This window comes from Pollachius pollachius (assembly GCF_949987615.1).
Source record: "Pollachius pollachius genome assembly, chromosome: 9".
Taxonomy (NCBI): Eukaryota; Metazoa; Chordata; class Actinopteri; order Gadiformes; family Gadidae; genus Pollachius; species Pollachius pollachius.
In genome coordinates, this window is record NC_136942.1 from 12,096,396 (window position 1) to 12,123,935 (window position 27,540).

Sequence of the window (27,540 nt, forward strand, 5' to 3'; positions counted from 1 at the left end):
TTTGACGTCTATAAATGATTTATACTCCAGCAGCTGGTGTGACGTGGTTTTATTTCAGTTCAAATGTCTTTTTTTTCTGGCTGAGAAAATTGGAAGAAGAGAAAGGATCCGTCTCAGAAGTACAACGTTTGCTGCAGACAATAGAAACCATCCAGTCAATGTAGGATATTCCACCGGCTACGGTCACAGCACGGCACCAAACCGTCCCCCAAACCGGCACCTCGTTTACAAAACTTGCCTCTTCTATTTTTGAAGGTTGCCGGTTTGCAGCCGTGTCTCAGAACACTACAGCCAATCCGTTTGCATTTGCATGTGCGCGCACGCGCGTGTGCGTGTGTGTGTGTGTGTGTGTGTGTGTGCGTGTGAGTGTGTGTGTGTGTGTGTGTGTGACCTAGTGAGGTACATTATCTAGATGTGAGTTGAAGTCCACTTCCAACATTCTGCTGACGCTGTGCAGTCAGATGCTGCTAGTCGACAGGGTGCCGCACCCCTCCTCAGGTCGCACCCCTCCTCGGGCCACGCCCCATAACCCAGCCACGCCCCCTCCCCTGTGTGTGTGTGTGTGTGTGGGGGGGGGGGGATGCAGAGCAGGACAGGACCCCGCCTCCTGATGGATGGAGTGTGTTTTCACTGCAGAGGAGAGAACCTCCTCAGTGAAGGATGAGTCCAGAGGGCACACACATACACACACACACACACACACACACACACACACACACACACACACACACACACACACACACACACACACACACACACACACACACACACACACACACACATTAACATGCACACAGACACACACACACATGTTAACATGCACTCAGACACACACATACATTAACGCACTCAGACACACACGCATACACACGTTAACATGCCCTAAGACACACACCGTCTCTCCTTCATGCATGGATGCAGGAGATTTAAAGTGTCAAGCTCACTGCTGAGGTTTGGTTCCTGGTCTGTGGTGCAGAAATATGAAAGAGATGAATCCCTTAGTCTGAGGTCTAATTACACACTACACACACTGAAACACATAGAAACATGAATACACACTACACACACTGACGCACACATAGAAACACGAATACACACTATACACACTACTCTACACACACATACCAGCATGAATACACACTACACACACTGACACACACACATAGAAACATGAATACACACTACACACACTGACACACACATAGAAACATGAATACACACTATACATACTACTCCACACACACATAAGAACATGAATACACACTACACACACTGACACACACATACCAACATAAATACACACCACACAAACTACTCCACACTACACGCACTGACAGAGTTGCCGCCGCCTCCTCCTCCTCCTCCTCCTCCTCCTCCTCCTCCTCCTCCAGTGTGTGTTCTCTCTCCTCCTCCTCCTCCTCCTCTTCCTGTAGTGTGTGTCTCTCTCCTCCTCCTCCTCCTCCTCTTCCTCCAGTGTGTGTTCTCTCTCCTCCTCCTCCTCCTCCTCTTCCTCCAGTGTGTGTTCTCTCTCCTCCTCCTCCTCCTCCTCAGGGTCCGGTCTCCTCCGGGCTGCAGAGGACAAGGAGACCTCAGCCTCATAAAGGTACACAGGAAGTGATGTCACACTGTGTGTGTGTGTGTGTGTGTGTGTGTGCTCTTTGCTGATTGCTTTATAGCCGCTGTTCTTGTCTGTTATATCTAATAGGTGGTGTGTTGGGTCAGACACACACACACACACAAACACACACAAACATTTCCCTCTGAGCTAAGGTCACTGCAGTACATGTCGGAGAGACGTGCTTTCTGCATATAAACCACTTATTCTAATAAACGCCTCCAGCGCGCACACACTGCGAAACACTCACACACACCAGATGCACACACACACATACACTCGCACACAAACTGCAAAACATCACACATACACAAACCCACCACACATACATTCACACACACACGCCACACACACACACTTACACTTGCACACACCACATCCATACATTACACACACACCACACTCACACACTACACATACACCGCAACACACTACACACTACACACACCACACACACATCGCAATACACCACACACACATACAATAGAACACACCACATACACTTACTTACATTCACTCACACAAATACACACATGCAGGCACACACCACACACACGCTACACACACATACAAACACGCACACACACCGCACGCACATACACGCACACACACTGCAACACACCACACTCACACACCGCAACACACCACACACATACACTACACAGAAACACACCGCAACACACTGCACAAACACACCGCAATATCCCGCGCCTCACTAAACTCACATGCATAACACACAAACACACACACACACACTCAGTCTTGCAGGGACAGACGTGTCTTCATGAGGTCTCATTCCGTCCTCCACAATGTTGGGGACCCGCGTTCCCCGAGCAATTAGCGCTGGATTAGCTTGAGGTCAGCCCTGCGAATCACCACGGCGACCTCCCCCCCCCTCCACTGACAGACAGGGGGCATCTACACTGCATAGACACACATTAACAGGATATAGAACCAAATCTACAGAACAAACACTAAAATGTAAGAGGGAGGGGGAGGGAGAGATGGAGAGAGGCAGGGGGAGAGAGAGGGAGGTGTAAAGGGAGAGGTGAAGAGCGAGAGAGGGAATCGAAGAGGTTGAGAGGGAGAAGAGAGAGGGAGGAGGAGGGAGGCGGAGAGGGAGGAGGAGAGAGAGGGAGGGGGAGAGAGAGAGAGGGAGGGGCAGAGGGATAGAGAGGGAGGGGGAGAGCGAGGGGGGTAAGACAGAGTTAGTTTAAGGACATATGCCTCTAAAATGGGGAGGGAGAGAGGAGGGGAGGGGAGGGGGAGAGAGGTGGGGATGGGGGAGGGGGATGATATAAGTCTGTGAGATAAGAGACTCCATCAAAGAAGTGTTCAGCCTCTGGAAACGATGAGACCGGAATAACAATTGGAGAACGACCGGCCATTACCTCCACAACCCTGATTCCAGTACCACCAGTACTCTCCCAGCGGCCCTAAACATAAAAGTACTAGACCTACCAGTATAAACCTACCAGTACTAGGCCTACCAATACCCGACCTACCAGTATCCAACCTACCGGTACCAGACCTATCAGTACTAGACCTACCAGTACTAGACCTATCAGTACTCAACCTACCAGTACTAGACCTATCAGTACTCAACCTACCAGTACTAGACCTACCAGTAGTAGACCTACCAGTACTAGACTTACCAGTACTAGACCTATCAGTACTCAACCTACCAGTACTAGACCTATCAGTACTCAACCTACCAGGACTAGGCCTATCAGTACTCAACCTACCAGTACTAGACCTACCAGTAGTAGACCTACCAGTACTAGACTTACCAGTACTAGACCTATCAGTACTCAACCTACCAGTACTAGACCTATCAGTACTCAACCTACCAGTACTAGGCCTATCAGTACTCAACCTACCAGTACTAGACCTACCAGTAGTAGACCTACCAGTACTAGACCTACCAGTACTAGACCTATCAGTACTCAACCTACCAGTACTAGACCTATCAGTACTCAACCTACCAGTACTAGACCTACCAGTAGTAGACCTACCAGTACTAGACTTACCAGTACTAGACCTATCAGTACTCAACCTACCAGCACTAGACCTAACAGTGCTCGGTGCTGAAAGGACCAGACCTGACCAGAACCACATTGTTGCTGCACCACCTGCTCCATGTTCTATGACGCTATATGTTGGCATGTAGCGGTATGAAGCTATATGTTAGCATGTAGCTGTATGAAGCTATATGTAAGCAGGTGAAGCTATATGTTAGCACCTCCACCTCTGCCACGTCTCCACGTTCCAAGTGGGTCGTCTCCACGTTCCCAGTGGGTCGTCGCCACGTTCCCAGTGGGTCGTCGCCACGTTCCCAGTGGGTCGTCGCCACGTTCCCAGTGGGTCGTCGCCACGTTCGCAGTGGTTCCCAATGGTTTGTCTCCATGTTCCCAGTGGTTCCCAGTGGTTTGTCTCAACGTTCCCAGTGGTTTGTCTCAACGTTCCCAGTGGTTCCCAGTGGTTCCCAGTGGTTTTCCAACTGGCTGGAACCGCCCTGATGATTTTAAGGGCAGCAGTGATGGATTTGATCTCGTGTACAGAGTCGCACTCTGGATCTTGTAACGGTCGATCATTTACAACATTTGTTTACATCCAGATAAATCCGGTTCCTGTCGAGGGTCGACAGAATGCCGACAGATGAACGACCGTTGGCAGAAGGCCACCAATCAGAGCACTCCCAGCTCTCACTGGGAAAGGCATTAGCAGGTACTTTACCAGTGGGCATTACCCTGATGGTCAGACCTGACACTCTGCACTGACCACTTACAAGACTTTCTGAAACAGACTCCTCTCCTCGCCTGTCCTTACCCTCTCCTCTCCTTCTATTCCTCCTTATCTCCTCCTCTCCTTCTATCACTCCTTTCCGACCTATCCCCTCTCATATCCCCGCCTCCCGTCCTCTCTGCTCCCGTCTCCTCCTCCCCTCCTCCTCTCTCCTGCTCTCCTCTTATTTCCTCCAATCGTGTCCTCCTTGCGCTCTCTTCTTCTCCTCCCCATCTCCTATCCCCCCTCCTTTTCTCTACGCTCCCTCTTCTCCTCTTCTCCTCCCATCCTTCTACTTGTCTCCTTTCCTCCCCTACTCTCATCTCCTCTTCCTTCTCTCCTCCCCTCCTCCTCTCCCCTCCTCCTCCTCCTCTCCTCTCCTCCTCTCCCCTCCTCCTCCTCCTCCCTCCTCCAGTATTTCAGCCCCTATGGAGTTCTTCTTGTTCCACGTGTAAATTATTGACCATGGCTCCGCTTGGAAAGACAGGGGGGAGAACGGGGGGGAGACACAGGGGAGACATGGGGGAGACAGAAGTGTCCAGGTTCGAAACCCAACAGGACGTTGTCGGAGGTGCTCAGCGTGTTGGGGCCGTCTGAGCCAGGAGCCAGGCAGAGAGCAGAGATGTTCCTAAAGCGTGGAACACGCCGGCCCAACCGTCTGACACATTTGGGGAGACATTGACGGGTTTGAGAACCAATGTTTCTGGTCCGACTGAACATGCAAAGTCTGAGAGCGTTAAAGGTCTGAGGATTGGAGCCATCGGATACACTGATTAGTTGTTTTCTGCTAGCACACAATCAGCGAATCAGCGCAGTGTGTGGGAGGGGCGGAATAGCGCCACGGGACCAGCGCCACCCGATGTTTGGGAGACTTATTGCATCTCGCGCAAGCGCAGAACGTACACACTACCGTGTAGTTGGCAGTAGTCTTCGCGGTGTATTTCAATGCAAGCTTTCTGCCGAACGGGTCGGACTAGAGGCAACGGAGTGGTTGGATAAAGGCAGTTGGCCATTGGTTGAGTTCTGGGTGGTGTGTGGCCCCTTTAGGAGGTGAACTCTGTCTGCAGCCACAGATGAGCAACCCACACCAGATGTTGGATCGGATATCATCAGGTGTGGACTGAAGGGTGTTGTGTGGTGTAGGTGTTGTGTTGTGTAGTGTAGGGTGTTGTGTAGATCCTATAGGATCAGGTGTGTAGTGTAGGTGTTGTTTAGTATAGGAGTTTTATAGTGTAGGTGTTGTGTAGTGTAGGGTGGTGTGTAGATCCTATAGGATCAGGTGTGTAGTGTAGGTGTTGTGTAGTGTAGGTGTTGTGTAGTGTAGGAGTTGTGTTGTGTAGGAGTTGTGTAGTGTAGGTGTTGTGTAGTGTAGGTTATGTGTAGTGTAGGTGCTGTGTAGTGTAGGAGTTGTGTTGTGTAGGTGATGTGTAGTGTAGGGTGGTGCGTAGATCCTATAGGATCAGGTGTGTAGTGTAGGTGTTGTGTAGTGTAGGTGTTGTGTAGTGTAGGAGTTGTGTAGTGTAGGTGATGTGTAGTGTAGGTGTTGTGTAGTGTAGGTGTTGCATACGGGGTCTTCTGTAATGTAGGGTGGTGTGTAGCTCCTATAGGATCAGGTGTGTAGTGTAGGTGTTGTGTAGTGCAGGTGTTGTGTAGTGTAGGGTGTTGTGTAGCTCCTATAGGATCAGGTGTGTATTTGGTGTTTTGTCCTGGGTGTTGTGTAGTGTAGGGTGTTGTGTAGCTCCTATAGGATCAGGTGTGTATTTGGTGTTGTGTAGTGTAGGTGCTGTGTAGTGTAGGTGTTGTGTAGCTCCTATAGGATCAGGTGTGTATTTGGTGTTGTGTAGTGTAGGTGTTGTGTAGTGGTTCTAGTATGCAGTGTGCTCCACAGCCAGCAGCACCTCCTCACCAGTGCCTTGTGAGTCTGTCCAGGCTTTCTGCTCTGGTGTAAATAATGAATGATGACTCCCTCTCACCGAAGGGCCGTGTGTGTGTTTCATATGTAGGCACAAGGATTTGTGTGTGTCTGTAGGGGGATGTATGTGTGTGTGTGTGTGTGATTGTGTGTGCTGAAACATGCCTATAGGGGGATGTATGTGTGTGCGTGTGCTTGTGTGTTGATATATGCCTATAGGGGGGCGTGTGTGTGTGCGTGGATCTATGGACGTTGGTTTCCTCCGGGGGGGGTTAGGGGGCTGATCTGATGTCCTGAGAGAGGAAAAGGGGGGGGGGGGGGGGGGGGGGGGTCTCCAGACATTTGCAGGCATGCAAATCTTGAAATTAAGCGTTAGTATATAGTATGTGTGTGTGTGTGTGTGTGTGTTTGTTTGTGTCTAGTGTGTGTGTGTGCGTGTGTGTGTGTGTGTGTATATATAGTGTATGTCTGTGTGTGTGTGTGTGTGAATATAATGTGTGTGTGTGTGTGTACAGCATGTGTGTGTGTGTGTTTGTTTGTATATAGTGTGTGTGTGTGTGTGTGTGTATAGTGAATGTGTGTGTGTTTATGTGCGTGTGTTTGTGTGTATAGTGTGTGTGTGTGTTTATGTGTGTTTGTGTGTGTGTGTGTATAGTGTGTGTGTGTGTGTGTGTGTGTGTGTGTGTGTGTGTGTGTGTGTGCGTGGTTCTGATGCGAGGTGGAACCGGACTCCTCAGCGTTATGGATCCCGGACCGTGACCCGTGGGCCAGCCAGGTCGTCGTGGTAACCGAGAAGAGGTTCACATTCTGGGATGTAGGGGAGGATTGTGTTCTGGGGACCTCTCAGTCTCTCAGGGTCTCAGGGTCCAGAGTCCGGACATAGAGGATGTGTTCAGAGTCCGGACGTAGAGGGTGTGTGTCTAGAGTCAGGACATAGAGGGTGTGTTTAGACTCTAGAGTCAGGACATAGGGGGTGTGTTTAGACTCTAGAGTCAGGACGTAGAGGGTGTGTTTAGACTCTAGAGTCAGGACATAGAGGGTGTGTTTAGACTCTAGAGTCAGGACATAGAGGGTGTGTTTAGACTCTAGAGTCAGGACATAGAGGGTGTGTTTAGACTCTAGAGTCAGGACATAGAGGGTGTGTTTAGACTCTAGAGTCAGGACGTAGAGGGTGTGTTTAGACTCTAGAGTCAGGACATAGAGGGTGTGTTTAGACTCTAGAGTCAGGACATAGAGGGTGTGTTTAGACTCTAGAGTCAGGACGTAGAGGGTGTGTTTAGACTCTAGAGTCAGGACATAGAGAGTGAATGCAGTCGAGCGATGGACAGTTCATTGTTGTTTCTAGGTTAACTGTGGCATAAAGATTCAGACTTCTGAATAACAGAGAAGCTTCTTCTATATTTAAACGTAGAGGAACGTCTTTCCCGCTGAAACATGGAAACGTGAGCCCCTTCCTGTCATTAAGGGTAATCCATGTGACCCGTATCGATGTACTGAGACGCAACGACACACAGGAGGTCCGGTCCTCTGTTTCATACCTCCTGTCTAGCGTGGATATCCCTCTGCCCGTTGATTATTGGCACATCAGAGCCGAGACTGGGGGTGATCCGGGAAATAGGTCCTGTAGTTTGTCCTCTTTCTCTTGAGGAAGTGTCTGTGGTTCTGAGGTAGTGTCTGTAGTTCTAGTGAGGAAGTGTCTGTCTTTATGGCTTGCTATGAGGATTGAAGAGATGTGTAATGCAAGACAAATGTCCGTGTAAACAGACATTGAAGTTTATCTAATCTAATCTAATCTGTAGTTCTAGTGAGGAAGTGTCTGTAGTTCTGAGGACGTTCTGTGTGTGTGTGTGTGTGTGTGTGCGCGTGTGTGTGTGCATGTGTGTGTGTGATCAGTGTTCATACAGTATAAAGATGTCTGCTCATCTCTCCGTCTATTGAACTGTTTACTCTCCCAGAGGGAAGATACACAATGGATTCTCTATCTGTCACGCACACACACACTGACACACACACACACACACACACGCACATGCATGCACACACACACACAAACACACACACACGTACAAACACACGCGCATGCACTCATGCACATGCACACACACACAAACAAACACACAAACACACACACACACACACACACACAGGTATTCAGGCTTATTCATACACATGCGCTCATATGCGCACAAAAAACGGAAGAAACGTGCACACACACACACACACACGCATTCCAGTATCCATTCACCGCTTCATGAATCATAATCTAACGAAAAACGGAAGAAACGTGCACACACACACACACACGCATTCCAGTATCCATTCACCGCTTCATGAATCATAATCTAACGAAATATCAATATCACAGCAGCAGAAACACTCCCGTCCACACCTGATACCACTGCCCATCCTGCTTTCTTCTCTAGATCCATATCTCCCTCTCCCCCCTCCCTCCCCCCTCCCTCTCCCCCCTCCCTCCCCTCCCTCCCCCTCCCTCTCCCCCCTCCCTCCCCCTGGGTGAGGAACAGTGTAAATGCTGACTCTAGTTCAGAGGTTGACGCTCTGATTAACAATCAGGTCAGCTGACCAGAGCGCAGCGCTGCGTGTTCCGCAGGCGGCAGCACACACACAAACCCCCCACACACACACAAACCCCCCCTCACACGGAAACACCCCCCACACACACACGCAAACCCCCCCTCACACACACACAAACACCCCCCACACACACACGCAAACCCCCCACACACACACAAACACGCAGAGAGGCACGCACACATCGTATTACATAAGTGTCTGTCTGTCTGTCAGCACCCTTTCTGTCTGTCTGTCTGTTAGCACCCTGTCTGTCTGTTACGACCCTGTCTGTCTGTTACCACGCTGTCTGTCAGTCCGTCTGTTACCACCCTGTCTGTTTGTCTGTCTGTCTGTCTGTCTGTCTGTCCGTCAGTCCGTGTGTTACCACCCTGTCTGTCTGTTACCACCCTGTCTGTTTGTCTGTTTATCTGTCTGTCTGTCTGTCTGTCTGTTACAACCCTGTCTACCTATCTTTCTGTCGTCTGTCTCCTCCCAGTAAATCGATGCTCATCCATTAAACTGGAGCTGAACTGTCCAGTGAAGCATCGGGCCGTCTGATTGGCCGCTGAACTGTCCAGTGAAGCATCGGGCCGTCTGATTGGCCGCAGGGTTGGTTCCTCTAGTGCACTTTATTATGAACTGTATGTTCAACACCAGACACAACACACTCTGTACCTATAACAAGAGAAAGAGGGGGAGAGTGGAAAGAGGTGAGAGGGAGGGGGGAGAGAGGTGAGAGGGAGGGGGGTGAGAGGTGAGAGGGAGGGGAAAGAGACACACTCTACCTGTAACGAGATAGAGAGGAGGGAGAGAGGTGAGAGGGAGGGGGGAGAGAGGTGAGAGGGAGGGGAAAGAGACACACTCTACCTGTAATGAGATAGAGAGGAGGGAGAGAGATGAGAGGGAGGGGGGAGATGGAGAGAGGGGGGGGTGAGGGGAGATGGGGAGACAGAGAGAGAGAGAGAGAGAGAGAGAGAGAGAGAGAGAGAGAGAGAGAGAGAGAGAGGTAGATCCTTGAGCATTGTGCTTACAGCGTCTCCTGTTATAAAGCCTGCTGGAAAAAAGACTGTGCTGTTGAACGTTGACCTCAGGGCTCTCTCGCTCGCTCTGTCTCTCTTGCTCTCTCGCCCGCTCTCTCTGTTTGCGGGGTACTCGCTCGCCCAGGGGCTGCATGCTGTTGAGTCCCCACTGAGATCAATTAAGATGATCAGAACCCAGCTCTGATCAAAGAGTCAGCAGGGGGGAAGGTGGGGAGAGGGGGGGAGAGACAGCCTTAAGGAGGGTTCTGAGACATGCTGCTCTACATGCACCTAGACGGGCTCATCAGAACCCTGCCATCCCAGCATGCACTGCTGCGTATTACAGCCCTGATCTGCTGTGTGCGTGTGTGTGTTTGGAGAGATTGACACATAGATGGATGGATGTCTGTGTGTGTGTGTTTGTACGTGTCATGTTCCAGTCAACTTCTCCTCTCCGCTTGCGCACACACACACACACACACACACACACACACACACACACACACACACACACACACACACACACACACACACACACACACACACACACGGTATTCCTTCTCTTCTTGGCGTTCCTTTGCGACCACGAGCCCAACATGTCATCTGCTCATTCGTGACCGGACACCATTTTTAAGTTGTTCCCCCCCCCGCAGCCAATCAAATGTCTAAGACTAAGAGCCAATTAGATGGCTTAGACTGAGTCTGCATTCAGGTGACAGGAGAGTCTAGTGTCTTCAGCTGACGTTAGGAGTGTCCTCAGGTGACGGTAGGAGTGTCTTCAGGTGACGGTAGGAGTGTCTTCAGGTGACGGGAATGTCTTCAGGTGACGGTAGGAGTGTCTGAGTGAACATATGGTTTCGGTATTGAGCCTCAAAGCAGAGGATTCTCATCTCAACGCCGGGAGGTTTAGTCACTCCCCCGCTACATCACTAACCCCGCTACATCACTAACTCCGCTACATCATTTACCCCGCCAAATCACCAACCCCGCCACATCACTAAACCCGCTAAAGCACCAACCCCGCTACATCACTAAACCCGCTAAATCACCAACCCCGCTACGTCACTAAACCCGCTAAATCACCAACCCCGCTACATCACTAAACCCGCTAAATCACCAACCCCGCTACATCACTAAACACCGCTACATCACTCAGCCCCGCCGCTCAGCCCCGCTGCACTGAGCTCAGCGCACGTGGACGGGCGGCGTCGCGCGGCGCAGGCGCGCTCCACGGCCGCGCCACGAGCCGTCCTGCAGCAGGATCACCGCGAGCTGTAACGGGACACTTCTCCACTCGGACCGACACTTGCCGTCCTCCTCCTCCACCTCCACCTCCTTATCCGCTCGGCCCAGTGCGTCTCTCTCGTTCCACTACCGTATACCGGAGCCACGGAGGTTGGCGTCGTCGGCGTCGAGACGCGCTCAGTGTGTCGGGACGCGTCGTCCCGCCGTGGGGGGTCTGATGAAGAGGAGCGGGACCGCCTGATGAAGAGCAGCGGGACCGCCTGATGAAAAGCAGCGGGACCGCCAGCCCCTCAGGACCGTAACTCAACCAGCGCTCCAGAGCTCCGCAGCGTCCCGGTAAAGCAGCGGGTATGTGTGTGATGATATAGTATAGGATGTTAATTAGAAACTAATTGTGTCTCAAGGTTACCTCGTCTTTGGCTTCAGCGGCTGCGTTCCACCAAACATGATTAGAGGCGCTAATTAACAACCCGACGCTTTAATATTTAATCCAAATTAAGACATCGAGGTTGGTCGCTATGCGTCGTTTATGCTGTTTTTACTTGACTGTGTGTGTGTGTGTGTGTGTGTGTGTGTGTGTGTGTGTGTGTGCGTGTGTGCGTGTGCGTGTGTGCATGTGTGTGTGTGTTTTTGGGCTGACTGGTGTGTGCGGTTGGGTTGACAGCATCCAATTGGTTTTGCAAGGTCAGACTATTTTTTAAACACAACGGGGTGTGTTCGCTTATTAAAACTCTGATGTTCCTCGTGACTCCCGACAGCCGGCGGGGGGGGGGGCGGGGGGGCTGACAACATCCGACCTGCTCCTCTACTCCTAATAGTGTGTGTGTGTGTGTGTGTGTGTGTGTGTCTATGTGTGTGTGTGTGTGTGTGTGTGTGTGTGTGTGTGTGTGTGAGTGTGCGTATATGCGTGTGTGCCTTTGCGTATCTGCGTGTGTGTGTCCTAAAGTCCACTGAAGGTTGAGCTGCTCAACTGAATGAGAGGGTGAATAGATTCATGGATCCATCGTTGTGTAGAGTTCAAGTCCGGTTGTGTGTAACTCCATCTCCTCTGTTTTCTCTCCTCCAGGCCTCCATCCTCATGTTCCCGTCGGTCCCGGGTCCTGGCTCCGCCCCCCCACCCCCGAGCTCCGCCCCTGACACCTGATGGTTCCTGGCTCCGCCCCCCCGGTCCGCTCTGGTGCCGGGTCCTGCTGGACCTCTAATCCAGGACCCTCTAGTCCAGGACCCTCTAGTCCAGACCCTCTAGTCCAGGACCCTCTAGTCCAGGACCCTCTAGTCCAGGACCCTCTAGTCCAGACCCTCTAGTCCAGGACCCTCTATTCCAGGACCCTCTAGTCCAGACCCTCTAGTCCAGACCCTCTAGTCCAGGACCCTCTAGTCCAGACTCTCTAGTCCAGACTTCTGGTTCTCCTGTATCTCCTCCGGTTCTCCTTCGGGTCCTCCTGCTTCTCCTGCTTCTCCTGGTCCTCCTGCTTTTCCTGCTTCTCCTGGACCTCCTGGTTCTCCTGGTTCTCCTGGTTTCCCTGGTTCTCCTGGTTCTCCTGGTTTTCCTGGTCCTCCTGGTTCTCCTGGTTCTGCTGGCTGCTGACCGGCCCCTCTCCATGCCACCATGCCCATCATCAGCAACGCCAACCATGACTTCTCCAACCTGTCGCTCAGCGACGACAGCAGCCTGGACCACATGTTCACCGAGATCCCCGAGACGGAGACCGTCAAGGTATGTCCGCCTCTGAGCCCTGGGGAGCTACAGGGTTAGATAGTTTGATTGGTAGTGGTTAGCAGTTAGTACCTAGATAGTTAGTGTAGTTAGATAGTAAGTAGTAAGTGGTCGTTAGCAGCTAGATAGTTAGAGTAGTTAAATAGTTAGATAGTTAGTGGAGAGTGGTTAGTAGTTAGTAGTTAGATAGTTACATAGTTAGTGGTTAGTAGCTAGAGAGTTAGAGTCAGATTACTAGATGGTTAGTTGTTGGTTAGTGAGATAGTGAGATTTTAAGATAGTTAACTAGTAATTAGTTAGATAGTTATAGTAGCTAGTTAGTGTTGGGTAGAGTTGGCCACTCCATACGTGTTAACATATAAGGTCTTTCTGGTCCTGGTCTGTCCGTCTGGTCCTGGTCTATCTTTATGGTCCTGGTCTGTCTGTCTGGTCCTGGTCTGTCTGGTCCTGGTCTGTCTGTCTGGTCCTGGTCTGTCTGTCTGATCCTGTTCTGTCTCTCTGGTCCTGGTCTGTCTGTCTGTCTGGTCCTGGTCTGTCTGTCTGGTCCTGGTCTGTCTGTCTGGTCCTGGTCTGTCTGGTCCTGGTCTGTCTTTATGTTCCTGGTCTGTCTGGTCCTGGTCTGTCTGTCCGGTCCTGGTCTGTCTGTCCGGTCCTGGTCTGTCTGTCTGGTCCTGGTCTGTCTGGTCCTGGTCTGTCTGTCCGGTCCTGGTCTGTCTGTCCGGTCCTGGTCTGTCTGTCTGGTCCTGGTCTGTCTGTCCGGTCCTGGTCTGTCTGTCCGGTCCTGGTCTGTCTGTCTGGTCCTGGTCTGTCTGGTCCTGGTCTGTCTTTATGGTCCTGGTCTGTCTGTCTGGTCCTGGTCTGTCTTTATGGTCCTGGTCTGTCTGGTCCTGGTCTGTCTGTCCGGTCCTGGTCTGTCTGTCCGGTTCTGGTCTGTCTGTCCGGTCCTGGTCTGTCTGTCCGGTCCTGGTCTGTCTGTCCGGTCCTGGTCTGTCTGTCTGGTCCTGGTCTGTTCCCCAGTACTTGGAGGATCAATGAAGTGCTTGAGGCAATCAGTCGTTGAGTTAAGTTGAGTTTGTTCCTCAATGTGTCTCATCCCTTTGTCTACTTTGTAAACTAAGTTGGAGGCACGAGGCCTCTTCAGAAGGAGTCCGGATTTGGAAGCTGTTCTTCATCGCTCTCCTCTTCATCAACTGAATTCAATTCCAGTGTGAAGCAGACCCTAATTAGAGTAGTTCTGCTGTTCATCCTCTCCAATAACTTTGATTAATTCATCCCCATGGACGAACAAGCAGAACCTCAAATGACCTCCGCTTTAAAAATGAGTAAAAAACGACATATCCCTTCCCTAAAAACACACTTTGACCTGTATAAGGTTAGAGGAGGACCTCTTGTATTTTTTTATGCCGTAAAATACAAGAGGTGAAAACTGGATAAAATCAATAAGAAGGAGGGGAGTCAGGAAGGTGGTGTTTTGCCATTTTCGGAGAAGGATACCAGGGACTATTGATCCATGAGTTTGAGTTTATTTATTTATTCACATGAAGTGGTATGTATATTCTATGTTCAATTAACTATTGAATTGCATTAACTGTGATGGCGTCCCTCTGCATGTGAACAGATAAATAAATAATTATGATCTCCCCCTGTCCACCAGGGGGCGTACTACAAGCAGTTAAAGCAGTATAATCTCCCCCTGTCCACCAGGGGGCGTACTACAGTCAGATAAAGCAGTATAATCTCACTCTGTCCACGGGGGGCGTACTACAGTCAGATAAAGCAGTATTATCTCCCTATGTCCACAAGGTAGCATACTACAATCAGTTAAAGCAGTATTGTTTCCCTCTGTCCACCAGGGGGCGTATTACAAGCAGATAAAGCAGTTTAATCTCCCTCTGTCCACCAGGGGCGTACTACAATCAGCTAAAGCAGTATAATCTCCCTCTGGCCACCAGGGGGCGTACTACAGTCCGAAAAAGCTGTATAATTTCTCTCTCTCCACCAGGGGGCGTACTACAAGCGGGCTCAGCTGATCAGGCAGCCGGAGGACCTCCAGGCGGTGGACCACGGCGCCCTGGCGGTGATCAACGTGGGGGGGAACCGCTACACGCTGCCCTGGGCCACGCTGCAGCAGTTCCCGCTGACGCGCCTGGGCCGGCTCAGTGGCTGCCGCTCGGCCGAGGAGATCGCGGGCGTGTGCGACGACTACGACGAGGTGCGCCACGAGTTCTTCTTCGACCGCTCGCCCTCCGCCTTCCGCGTCATCCTCAACTTCCTGGCGGCGGGAAAGCTGCGGCTGCTGCGGGAGATGTGCGTCCTGTCGCTGCACGACGAGCTGGCCTACTGGGGCGTGGAGATGGCCTACATGGAGCGCTGCTGCAAGCGCAAGATGTGGACCCGCATGGAGGAGGTGCAGGAGCACGAACGCCAGGAGGAGGAGCTCCGGATCAGGAACGCCATCCCGCGGGTGGTCGTCGTGGAGACGCGCTACCGGCAGTACATGAACCGGCTGCGGGACATGGTGGAGAACCCGCAGTCGGGCATCGCCGGGAAGGTGTTTGCCGTCATGTCGGTGCTGATGGTCGCCGTCACCGTCATCAGCCTCTGCATCAGCACCATGCCGGACCTGAGGGAGGAGGAGGAGAAGGTGAGGAGGGGGGAGGGAAGGGAGGAAGGGAGGACAGGGGAGAGGAGGGGAGAAGGGGAGGAGGGAGGGGAGGAGAGGGGAGGAGAGGGGAGAGGAGGGAGGGGCGAGAGGGGAGGGGGGCACCATGCCGGACCAGAGGGAGGAGGAGGAGAATGTGAGGAGGTGGGAGATGAGGGGGGAGGGGGGAGGGGGGGCTGCAGGATGGGTGGGGGTAGAATGAGAGAGAAAGGGGGAGAGAGAATCTTAATAAAATGAACTAGTATCCATGTACTGTGAACTTTGTTAAATGGTTTATTAATAATGATAAAGATAAACATTTGAGGCCGGCCTTCAATGCTTATTTCACGGTTTCATTGAAAGGGAGAGATGATGAAGTGATAAAGTGTATGTGGTGATGAATCCAGTGAGTGAAGGAGAGAGAGAGAGAGAGAGAGAGAGAGAGAGAGAGAGAAAGAGAGTGAGTGTGTGTGTTGGACCCTCCCTTCAGTCCTCATTCTCTCAGCTATTTCTGTCTGTGAACTTTGAAGAAAGTTCTATTTGCATCATAATTCAGAAGAGAGCTACAGCTGCCGAGCCGTCAGGACAGGGGGCTCAGTGGTCGGGTGGATGGTTCGGAGAGAGCTGAAGACACACAACACACAACACGCACACATACACACACAACACACACACGCACAGAAGAGGGTTGTGTGGTATAAGATGTATTTAGTCTTTCTGGTCAAATGTTCAAAAAGTATCGTCTCCATCATCACAACCACCTTCTCAGCCCTCCAATTTATTTATTAAATGCAAATAGATGCATTAGATATTGATCAGCCTGGTCTGAGGGTTGGTCAGATTCAGCAGAACAGACGTCAGACAACCTCTTCAGAACCGCTTGGTTCGCTATCAAACAGCCCCCTTTACAGCATGTCTTAAAATCCTGCTCTCAACAATATGAAGCCATCTCCTCATCCTAGCTCCTAGTTTATGTGTTAATTAGTGATGTTTAATGTAGGTGATGATATGTAAGAATAGCACAGGGTGAACCCATCTGACTCGTCCCTAAATGCACTCACAGCTTCTCAGTGCCTTTAAGATATAAGAGGGGAGAGGTGATAAGAGACAGCTGCTGATTCCCAGCGCACTCTGTAATGACACTGGGGAGTTAGCGTGTTTAGCTCTGGGAAGTTAGCGTGTTGAGCTCTGGTGAGTTAGCTTTGGGGAGTTAGCGTCTTTAGCTCTGGTGAGTTAGCTCTGGGGAGTTAGCGTGTTTAGCTCCGGTGAGTGGGCGTGTTTAGTTCTGGTGAGTTAGCGTGTTAAGCTCTGGTGAGTTAGCTCTGGGGAGTTAGCGTGTTTAACTCTGGTGAGTTAACTCTGGGGAGTTAGCGTGTTTAACTCTGGTGGGTAAGCCTGTTTAGCTCTGGTGAGTTAGCGTGTTTAGCGCTGGTGAGTTAGCGTGTTTAGCTCTGGTGAGTTAGCGTGTTTAGCTCTGGTGAGTAAGCGTGTTTAGCTCTTGTGAGTTAGTGTTTTAAGCGGATAAGGAGAACAGAGACTCTTAGCCAGCAGACAGGAAGGACTGTGTGTCTCCAGCATTAACAACATCCTTAATATCACCTCTGACTGGCCGTACCCGTACTACCCTCAGAGAAACTCTGTAGGCAGACGGTTTAGCTCCAAATTTCTAATTTATTTTGTTATTTCATATTGATCATTTATTGATAATGAACTCTTCATACTGCATCTCTTAATGGAAGCGTTTGATGTCAGTAGAGACAGAGCTTACTTACTGAGCCACCTAGAACCACCCAGAACTGGTCGGGAACCCGTTGAAACTGGTAAGGTGACTATGGAAGCAGATGGTCTGAGCAAGCCCCTGGTTGAGAGAGAGAGAGAGAGAGAGAGAGAGAGAGAGAGAGAGAGAGAGAGAGAGAGAGAGAGAGAGAGAGAGAGAGAGAGAGAGAGAGAGAGAGAGAGAGAGAGAGAGAGAGAGAGAGAGAGAGAGAGAGAGAGAGAGAGAGAGAGAGAGAGAGAGAGAGAGAGAGAGAGAGAGAGAGGGTAAGTGGAACAGATGAACAGTGGAACAATTGAAGTGGAGGGAGATGTTGTGTGTGTGAATCTGTTTGTGTGTGTTGGTGCCAGCCTCCTATCCCCCTCTCCTCTCCCTCTCCTCCCGGAGGGTTTGTCCAAACTTTTGAGTTGTCGGAGGCTCAGTGATATCAACTAGCCAAGCAGAGAGCACACACACACACACACACACATGCACGCACGCACACAGGCACACACATGCACACAAACGCACTCCATTCACACACCAACAGGCCCACACATCATTAAATGTGGGGTGCAGCAGAATCTACCGGTTTAACTTCACCTCCTCGGCAGTCAGCTGACCTTTAAACATGCTGTCTGCTGGGGCTTCAACGCTAACACAAGCAGCTGCAGGCTGTTAGCAGCTCTATAACTGTAGCTCTATAGCGCTGTAGCTCTATAGCTGTAGCTCTCTAGCTATATAGCTGTAGCTCTATAGCTCTGTAGCTCTCTAGCTCTGTAGTTCTATAGCTGTACCTCTGTAGCGCTATAGCTCTTTAGCTGTAGCTCTATAGCCACTGCATCACTAAAGCTGTACCTCTATAGCTGCTGCAGCTCTATAGCTGCTGCAGCTCTATAGCCGCTGCAGCTATGTAGCTGTAGCTTTATAGCTGTAGCTCTGTAGCTGTACCTCTATAGCTGCTGCAGCTCTATAGCTGCTGCAGCTCTATAGCTGCTGTAGCTCTGCAGCTCTGTAGCTGTACCTCTATAGCTGCTGCAGCTCTATAGCTGCTGTAGCTATGTAGCTGTAGCTCTGCTGCTCTATAGCTGTAGCTCGATAGCTGTAGCACTGTAGTTGTAGCTCTATAGTGGCAGCTCTTACAGTATCGGGGCAGACTGTCTAAGTTCTGAGGCAATCTTCTCCAATATCGTGTAATTTAAGAAACTATAAGGAGCAGGTAGGGGTTAGACAGTAGAGAAACAGGTCATTAAGGAGCAGGTAGGGGTTAGACAGTACAGAGACAGGTCATTAAGGAGCAGGTAGGGCTTAGGCAGTACAGAGTGAGGTCATTAAGGAGCAGGTAGGGGTTAGACAGTACAGAGACAGGTCATTAAGGAGCAGGTAGGGGTTAGACAGTACAGAGTGAGGTCATTAAGGAGCAGGTAGGTGTTAGACAGTACAGAGACAGGTCATTAAGGAGCAGGTAGGGGTTAGACAGTACAGAGACAGGTCATTAAGGAGCAGGTAGGGGTTAGACAGTACAGAGTGAGGTCATTAAGGAGCATGTAGGGGTTAGACAGTACAGAGACATGTCATTAAGGAGCATGTAGGGGTTAGACAGTACATAGTGAGGTCATTAAGGATCATGTAGGGGTTAGACAGTACAGTCCTGGCTATATAGAGCAGGGAGGTGGTTTCTGCCCGGTTACAGAGAGAGACTCTCTTTGAAGCTGCTGCATAAACAAATGGATACTCCACTGTGCAACACACACACACACACACACACACACACACACACACACACACACACACACACACACACACACACAGAGGAGCCTTAACAAGCAGTCATTCTCATTCCGGAGTTCCATAGGGGCAGTGTGGTCCGATAGGGACTGGGCTCCATCCCGGTCGCCGGGACTGACAGAGTGAGACAGGGGCCTGCTCCTGATCCAGAGCCGCCGGCGTCACCTTAGTCTCTGACCTGTGATGCCCCAACGTGACACAGCCCAGTGCGTGGTCCGGCCCCCCGTCGGGGTACCAGGGGTCAGAGAACAGCTGATGACCGCACTCTCCCAGCTGTACCTGTCTGGTGTGTGTGTGTGTGTGTGTGTGTGTGGGGGGGGGGGGGGGGGGGGGGGGGGGGGGGGAGAGAGAGAGAGAGAGAGAGAGAGAGAGAGTGTGTGTTTGTGTGGGTGGGTGTGTGTGTGGTTATGGGTCAAACCGCATTTGTAATTACTTTTTCTAGTCTAGCTCTTGCTCACCCTCTGTCCTTCTCTCTCTCTCACTCCCTATAACTGTCTCTCTCAGCAGCTTAATAAAGTCATTCATCACTAGCATTGGCACACACACACGCGCAATCGTGCATCTTTGTATGTGTGTGTCTGCACATGGGTGTGTGTGTGTGTGTGTGTGTGTACGTGCGTCTGTGTGCGTGCGTGTGCATGTGTGTGTGCGTGCTAGCGTGTGCATGTGTGCGTTTGTGAATGTGTGCGTCCGTGTGTGTGCGTACGTGTGTGTGCATGCGTGCGTGTGTGTGCGTGCGTGCGTACACGCCATCCTTCCATTCATCTCAATCTTTACCTACTCTCCATCCATCCTCCACCCCTCCATTCCTCCCTCTCTCCCATCTCTGACTCCACACTAAAGTGTGCCATTCCCTGGCTAACCCCCCGGTCAGTCCCCCTGGTCAGACCCCTTAGTGGACCACACCGCCTCTGTTAGCCTCTATTAGCCTCTGTTAGCCTCCTCTTAGCATCACATCTGTTACTGTCACATGTAAGCATCACATCTGTAACTGCCACATGTAACCATCACATCTGTATCTGTCACATGTTAACCATCACATCTGTAAATGTCACATGTTAGCATCACATCTGTAAGCAACACTTATGTGAGGTGAATTCCTGCTCTAGATAACTTGTTGAGTAAGTAATTGTTTGTGTTGGTTTGGCAGGTTATGATCAAGTCAAGTCTTTATTATTGCCAAACGACGCAAGTCGTCTGGAATTAGTTTTGGTGATTTTAGGACAGTACAATACCACACAGAACAAGGGAGACAATAAATCTGACTGGACATACACAAAATATATCACATTAAAACTAGACACATGCAATGTTACCAGTGTGAAAATAAAGTAAATAAAAGTAGCGAAGACAAAGTGCTATTGCATTTCCATACCCTGAGGAGGAAAACATTGCTTTGTAAGCAGAGCAGACAAGGAGTGTTGGTTGGAATTAAGGGCCCTCACAGAGGATAGGTGCTATTTGAGAACCGGGTGGACCTGGGCCTGTGCTTCTTAACCTTCTGCCTGATGGTAGAGGGATGAAAAGGGAATAAGCGGTGTGTGATGAATCTAAGACTAGTTTCAGTCCAGTTTTGACTAGACGGGTGTTGTAGATGTCTCTGATATTGGGGTGTTCTAGCCCAATGATTCTGGATGCTGACCTAACTACCCTCTTCAGAGCAGACTTATCATCCCCTGAACAGTTACCCCCCTCCCCCAACACACACACACACACACACAGTGATACAGAAAGTTAGGATACTCTCAATCACAGCCCTATAAAATTGAAGCATCCCAGACTTAAATTCTTGTTGTCTTAAAAAGAGAGGTCTCTGGTGACCTTTTTTCACAATATGGCTGACATTAGAGTTACATTTAACATTGGAGGATATGGTGGTCCCAAGGAACCTGAAACTTTACACAATCTACTGTTTGGTTCTTGATGGCCAGGGGATGCAGACATTTTTTATTTTTGCTCCTGAAATCAACAACCATCTCCTTGATCTTGGAGATGTTGAGGGTCAAGCTGTTAATGGAACACCACTCTGACAGCAACGACACTTCTGCTTTGTAAGATGATTCATCACCGTTGGTGATGAGGCCTTCAACAGTTGTATCATCTGCACATTTAAAAATCCTGACTGAGTCATGGTGAGAAATGCAGTCATTAGTATAAAATGAGTACAGGAGAGGAGTCAAAACGTACCCCTGGGGTGCACCAATGCTAGTGGATATTGATTTAGATCAAAGATTATTAACCCTTACAACTTGAGATCTGTCAGTTAAGAAATCAAGGATCCATCTGCAAATGGACTCCTTAACACCCAGCCCCAGATGTCACACAATCTCTTTGGGATGATGTTATTAAAAGCAGAACTAAAATCAATAAACAATACCCGTGCATATGTAGCTGTCCCTTCCAGGTGTTGTATGATGTTGTGAGTGCAGAGAGAAACAGCATCTTCAACAGACCTGTTATGTCTACAAGCGAACTGCAAAGGGTCAAGTGACACAGTAGAGAGATGGTTAGCCACTAGTCCCTCAAACACCTTCATAATGACTGAGGTTAGAGCCACTGGTCTGTAGTCATTGAGACAACTCACATACAAATACAACTTTTTGGGCACAGCAATGATTATGGCAGATTCAAAGCACACTGGGACTTTACATTCTCTGAGAGGCCAGTTAAAAATGGCGGTGAAGACCATAGACAGCTCATCCGCTCACCATCTAATAGTGGCAGCAGGGACCTGGTCAGGGAGAGACCAACAGATGCCTAACTTCATTTTCTTCTATCAGAAAAGGTGGCTCGTGGGGAGGTGTGTCATTGAGAGGACTGACTGTAAAGTTACATTCAAATCTGCAATAAAATTAATTTAGTTTTTTAGGTAGCAAGGGGTCACCGTCAAGAACTGCATGACTGTTTTATCATTAGTGATCTGCTGAAGGCTTTGCCAAACACCCCTGCTGTCATGGCCACCAAGTTTAGCTTCAAGCTTGACCCTGTAGTTGGATTTAGCCTTTTTAACAGCCCATTCAAATGCAAGTCATGGTCAGGGTCTCTCTTTATAATTATGTATTAAGGTATTGTTATATATATATATATATATATATATATTATATATTTCATTGTGTAGCTGCTTCTACTGTATCGTCCTCATGATGAGGGGAGGCTGGTCTCCATCTGTGGCAGCTGAGCGCAGGCTGTGGCCTCATTGTGTCCTCAGCCTTCGTGTCTAGGTTGTGTCGTTGTTGTTGTGCCTAATGACGTTAGAGAGTTGCTGGGGCTATAAAGTCAGAGTCTGCCTTAAGAGGTGTAATTTTACAGTCTAGACCAGAGTTAGTTAACAGAGAAGTAGATCTAAAAATAACCCCAGCTTGTCTACCTGTGTTCGCCACCCTGTCCTCCGCCGTCCTGTTGAAAAGTCAACGCGCTTCTCTCAACTAAATTGTAGCTAGTATCTATTATTCAGTGCAGCGGCGAGCTGGTGTCCCTCAGTACAGAAGAACACATTTACACTTCAAACCCCCAGGACTGCCCTGTGGGACGCCTCTCCTGGGGTCCAACGAGCCGATCAGAATACAAATGCTAGGATGCTAGCACCCACTGGAACTGGACTAGCTGCTTGAGCTAAACACTGGAACTGGACTAGCTGCTTGAGCTAAACACTGGAACTGGACTAGCTGCTAGGAGCTTAACACTAGAGACCCCTAGAGAACCTGTCTCTAGGGGAGGTCGGTCTCTAGGGGAGGCCGGTCTCTATGGGAGGCCGGTCTCTATGGGAGGCCGGTCTCTAGGGGAGGCCGGTCTCTATGGGAGGCCGGTCTCTAGGGGAGGCCGGTCTCTAGGGGCGGCCGGTCTCTAGGGGAGGCCGGTCTCTAGGGGCGGCCGGTCTCAAGGGGAGGCCGGTCTCTAGGGGAGGCCGGTCTCTAGGGGAGGCCGGTCTCTAGGGGCGGCCGGTCTCTAGGGGGGGCCGGTCTCTAGGGGCGGCCGGTCTCTAGGGGAGGCTGGTCTCTTAACGGAGGCCGGTCTCTAGGGGGTCTCCAGGCAGGTCTGGGGTTCTGGAGAGCCCTTTGTTGTGGTTTGACATTGAGAGGTGTTAATGAGGAGGAGACCAAGGAGAGGGGAGATAGTGGGGTAGGAGAGGAGAGAGGGGAGAAAGAAGGGGGTAGGAAAGGAGAGAGGGGAGAAAGGGGGTAGGAAAGGAGAGAGGGGAAGAAGTAGGGCGGAGGGGAGGAAGGAGGAGAGAGGGGAGGAAGGAGGGGGGAGGGAGGAAGGGGTAGGAGAGGAGAGAGGGGAGGAAGAGAATGGGTAGGAGAGGAGAGAGGGGAGGAAGGAGGGGGATGGGAGGAGAGAGGGGAGGAAGGAGGGGTGAGGGCAGGGGAGGAGCACAGGGAGACCTCTGGAGGCTGCTCCGCTGCCCCGTCCAGGATCAAGTCCCAACTTGGCTCAGAGATGATGTCATCATAGTGGGACCTGCTTGTTGTGGATATGGAGGTTTGTCATGCGGTGCTGATGTAGCGCCCGGCAACACGATGGAGACGGGTTGAGGTTCAGCCTCCAGGCGGGTGAGTCACCGCGACACCCCTCACAGGATGAGGGACCGACTCGGTCCCCTGCCTCAGGGCCTGGATGCGAACAGGCAGAGCTAATGGATGGTGATGCAGTAGTTCTTCGTTCTGGTGGTTTTAAAACAGAACGATCATATCAACAGATGAGAGGAATGAACAAAGGAAATAATATGCAAATGTAGTGTGTGTGGACGGATGAGTAAGTCCAGTTGGCAGAACTATTTGTCTAATATTGTTTGGTTTCATGAAAATGCAGGACTGTAATCGAATATTCCCCAATAAATGTGGAAGAACATTAATTAGCCGTGGGGGGGGGGGGGGGGGGAGAGAGAGAGAGAGAGAGAGAGAGAGACAGAGAGAGAGAGAGAGATTGTATTAGAACGACAGGAAGGAGAAAATGATGGAATGCAACGCAAGGTGCAGAGAGGACTAGAGATGGAGGGAGAAAGGAGACACAGAGTGTAGGGGGGAGGAAAGAGGGGAGTAAAGGACAGGGAGAGGGGAGTGGAGGAGAGAGGAGGGGAGTGAAGGAGAGAGGAGGGGAGTGAAGGAGAGAGGAGGGGAGTGAAGGACACAGAAGAGGGTCGTCAAGGCCAAGTGAGCGATGAGGAGAAGGCCACGATGGCAGATGAAGAGCAAGTAGCAGGAGGTGATGGAGGGAGCCTAACGAGCGAGAGAGTGAGAGAGAGAGAGGGCGTCCTTCGGGAGGGAGACAGAGGAGAGGTGGAGGAACACAGCGGAGAGATGGATGGAGAGGATGAGAGATGGTGGCAGAGATCTAAATGGGGAGGGGGAGAGTGAGGAGTGATGAAGGGAGACAGACAGCAGCATGCAGGAGAGCAGAGAACTAATGGGGAGGTGGAGCGATGGGGGAGGGGGGGAAGGAGCGGGGGAGGGAGGGGGGGAGAGACGGAGTAGCGTGCTGCGGTGGAGGTTAGATGACCTGGTGGCCCCCAACGGAGCCCCTCCCACACAGGCTGTTAATTGGCCGCCCTGGCTCGTTAAGGGCCTGTTCGACCACCTGTGGGAGCCTCACCCCGGGGGGCCGGACGCTGGGGGTAGCGTTGTGTTGTACATCAGCAACGCCACGGAGCATGCTTAGAACGTCACTGGGGATTTATGAATCACTGCACCGCCGTTGATCGACCTCAGGGCTTCCTGGACCACCCCTCTATCACTGCTCTGTCTTGTTACCCCTCTCTCTCTCTCTCTCTCTCTCTCTCTCTCTCTCTCTCTCTCTGTACCTTCCTCTACTCATCCCTCTCTTTCTCGCCCCTCTCTTGCCCTAACTTGTACCTAGTAGTACCTACTTGTGATCAATGTTGGGGAGTGATTGCGTGGCTCTTCGTAGCGTTCTACAGTGGTAGAGAATGTGTTGTTCAGCCACTTCTTGTTAGAGCCTGTCTGCTGGTGTCTCTGTGTCTCTCTATTAACAGTTATTCCTGTCTGCTGGTGTCTCTGTGTCTCTAATAAGAGTTGTTCATGTCTGCTTGTGTCTCTATTAAGAGTTGTTCATGTCTGCTGGTGTCCCTGTGTCTCTAATAAGAGTTATTCCTGTCTGCTGGTGTCTCTGTGTCTCTATTAAGAGTTGTTCCTGTCTGCTGGTGTGTCTCTAATAAGAGTTGTTCCTGTCCGCTGGTGTCTCTAATAAGAGTTGTTCCTGTCTGCTGGTGTCTCTAATAAGAGTTGTTCCTGTCTCTCCAGGGTGAGTGCTCCGCTAAGTGCCAGCACATGTTCATCATTGAGACGGTGTGTGTGGCCTGGTTCTCCCTGGAGTTCCTGCTCCGCTTCATCCAGGCCAGCAGCAAGCTGGAGTTCCTGCGCGGGCCGCTGAATGTGATCGACGCGCTGGCCATCCTGCCCTACTACGTCAGCCTGGTGGTGGTGGAGGAGGAGCGGGACCCCGACCGGCCCGGCGGGGGCAAGGGCTACCTGGACAAGCTGGGGCTGGTGCTGCGCATCATGCGGGCCCTCAGGATCCTGTACGTGATGCGGCTGGCCCGCCACTCCCTGGGCCTGCAGACGCTGGGGCTCACGGTGCGGCGCAGCACGCGCGAGTTCGGCCTGCTGCTGCTCTTCCTGTGCGTGGCCGTCACGCTCTTCTCGCCGCTGGTGCACCTGGCGGAGAGCGAGCTGACGGGCCTGCAGGACTTCAGCAGCATCCCCGCCTCCTACTGGTGGGCCATCATCTCCATGACGACGGTGGGCTACGGCGACATGGTGCCGCGCTCCATCCCGGGCCAGGTGGTGGCGCTCAGCAGCATCCTGAGCGGCATCCTCATCATGGCCTTCCCCGCCACCTCCATCTTCCACATGTTCTCGCGCTCCTACCAGGAGCTGAAGGCGGAGCACGACCGGCTGCTGAAGGAGGAGGCCGCCGCCGCTGCCGCCGCCGCCGCCAGCGTGGACCTGAAGGAGGTGGACATCGGTGGAGGAGGAGGGGAGGAGGAGCAGGAGGAGGCCGGCGGCTACGAGGAGAAGGAGAGCGGCCAATCCATGGAGTCCCTGCTGGGGAAGGAGGAGCACCCCCCCTCCGGGAACAATAACCTCCCGGCCGGGGCCTTCTGAGCTTCCTGTCCCCTGCGCCTCACTTCCTGCTCCGGGCGGATGCCCCGCCCAGGAGGAGACACACGGCGATCTGTAGATCTGAGTGACAGCGGTCACTGACTGTAGACTAGCATGGGATCGTACCAACTCCTGAGGACGCGGGGGGGTCGTCTCCCCCATCGCATGGGTCAACGGTCATGGCTTCTTTGATGGTGGCAGTGCGTGGACCAGTGTAGGACCTGGAGAATGTAACCCTAACCCTTTAAAGATTGACTGACCAGCAGCCATATTAGCCACTGTCTGATCTGATCATAAACATGCAATATTTAAATCCAAAGTTGCTTTTTTCCTTTCACTGTGAAACTGCTCCCGTAGCTGAAGTTGAAGGATTGCACGCTTACGACTGTCTCTGGGAAACCAGGAGGCCATCTCTAAGAAGCTTGAAGCCATGCTCTGATACATAATCTAGAAACATAAATTATGTATATTACTCATTCTCTCGCTCTCTCTCTCTCTCTCTCTCTCTCTCTCTCTCTCTCTCTCTCTCTCTCTCTCTTTCTCTCTCTCTCTCTGTCTCTCAGCAGATACGATACCTTAAGCGGTGTATGTTTGCGATGGGAAGAGGTGAAGTAGCACATTTCAAACAGACTTGACAGCACAAAGAACATTACAAATTGATTGAGATAAAACAACCCTCTTAGATTAGCTGTTAATGGAAGAATAATTTTGTGCATGAGTGAGTTAGTGAGCTCTCTATTGAACAAGCTAGCGGACGAGCTGGTGACATTGGAGCTAATGGGTGCTTGTAGGAGAACAAGCAGGCGAAGTTTGAAGAGTTAGCGTTTTACCGAGGGACATATATACTTGTATCAAGACTCTGAATAAATCGCTTCTAATAATCTTAAAGAGATCAATACTGTGTCGTTTTATGCCTGATAGTGTTTTAATCCATTGTGTTCTGACCCATCGGGTTCTTACCCATCACGTGTTCTGACCCATCGTGTTCTGACCCATTGTGTTCTGACCCATTGTGTTCTGAACCATTATGTTCTGACCCATTGTGTTCTGATCCATTGTGTTCTGACCCATTGTGTTCTGACCCATTGTGTTCTGACCCATTGTGTTCTGACCAATCGTGTTCTGACCCATTGTGTTCTGACCCATTGTGTTCTGACCGATTGTGTTCTGACCAATCGTGTTCTGACCCATTGTGTTCGGACCCATCGGGTTCTGACTAGAAGGTCTGATTCACCTTAAGCCCTGTGGGTATCCAGATGTACCAGCGCAGTCACGAAAGGCCGGGTGGGGAGGAGGAGGGGGAGGGGGAGGGGGGGGAGGAGGAGGAGGAGAGGAGGAGAGGAGGGCGAGGGGGAGGAGGAGGAGGAGAGGAGG

The 27,540-nt window shown here is 51.1% G+C and overlaps 1 protein-coding gene across 1 annotated transcript; it reads left to right on the forward strand.

Moving 5' to 3' along the window:
* Positions 1-12,758: 12,758 nt before the first annotated feature.
* kcng4a (potassium voltage-gated channel, subfamily G, member 4a) lies at positions 12,759-26,169 on the forward strand (the record flags this gene model as incomplete). The annotated part of the gene is made up of 3 exons (XM_079742891.1): positions 12,759-12,866; positions 14,869-15,510; positions 25,306-26,169. The coding sequence occupies 3 exons, from the start codon at positions 12,759-12,761 to the stop codon at positions 26,167-26,169; spliced, it is 1,614 nt and encodes a 537-aa protein (XP_079599017.1).
* Positions 26,170-27,540: the final 1,371 nt, after the last annotated feature.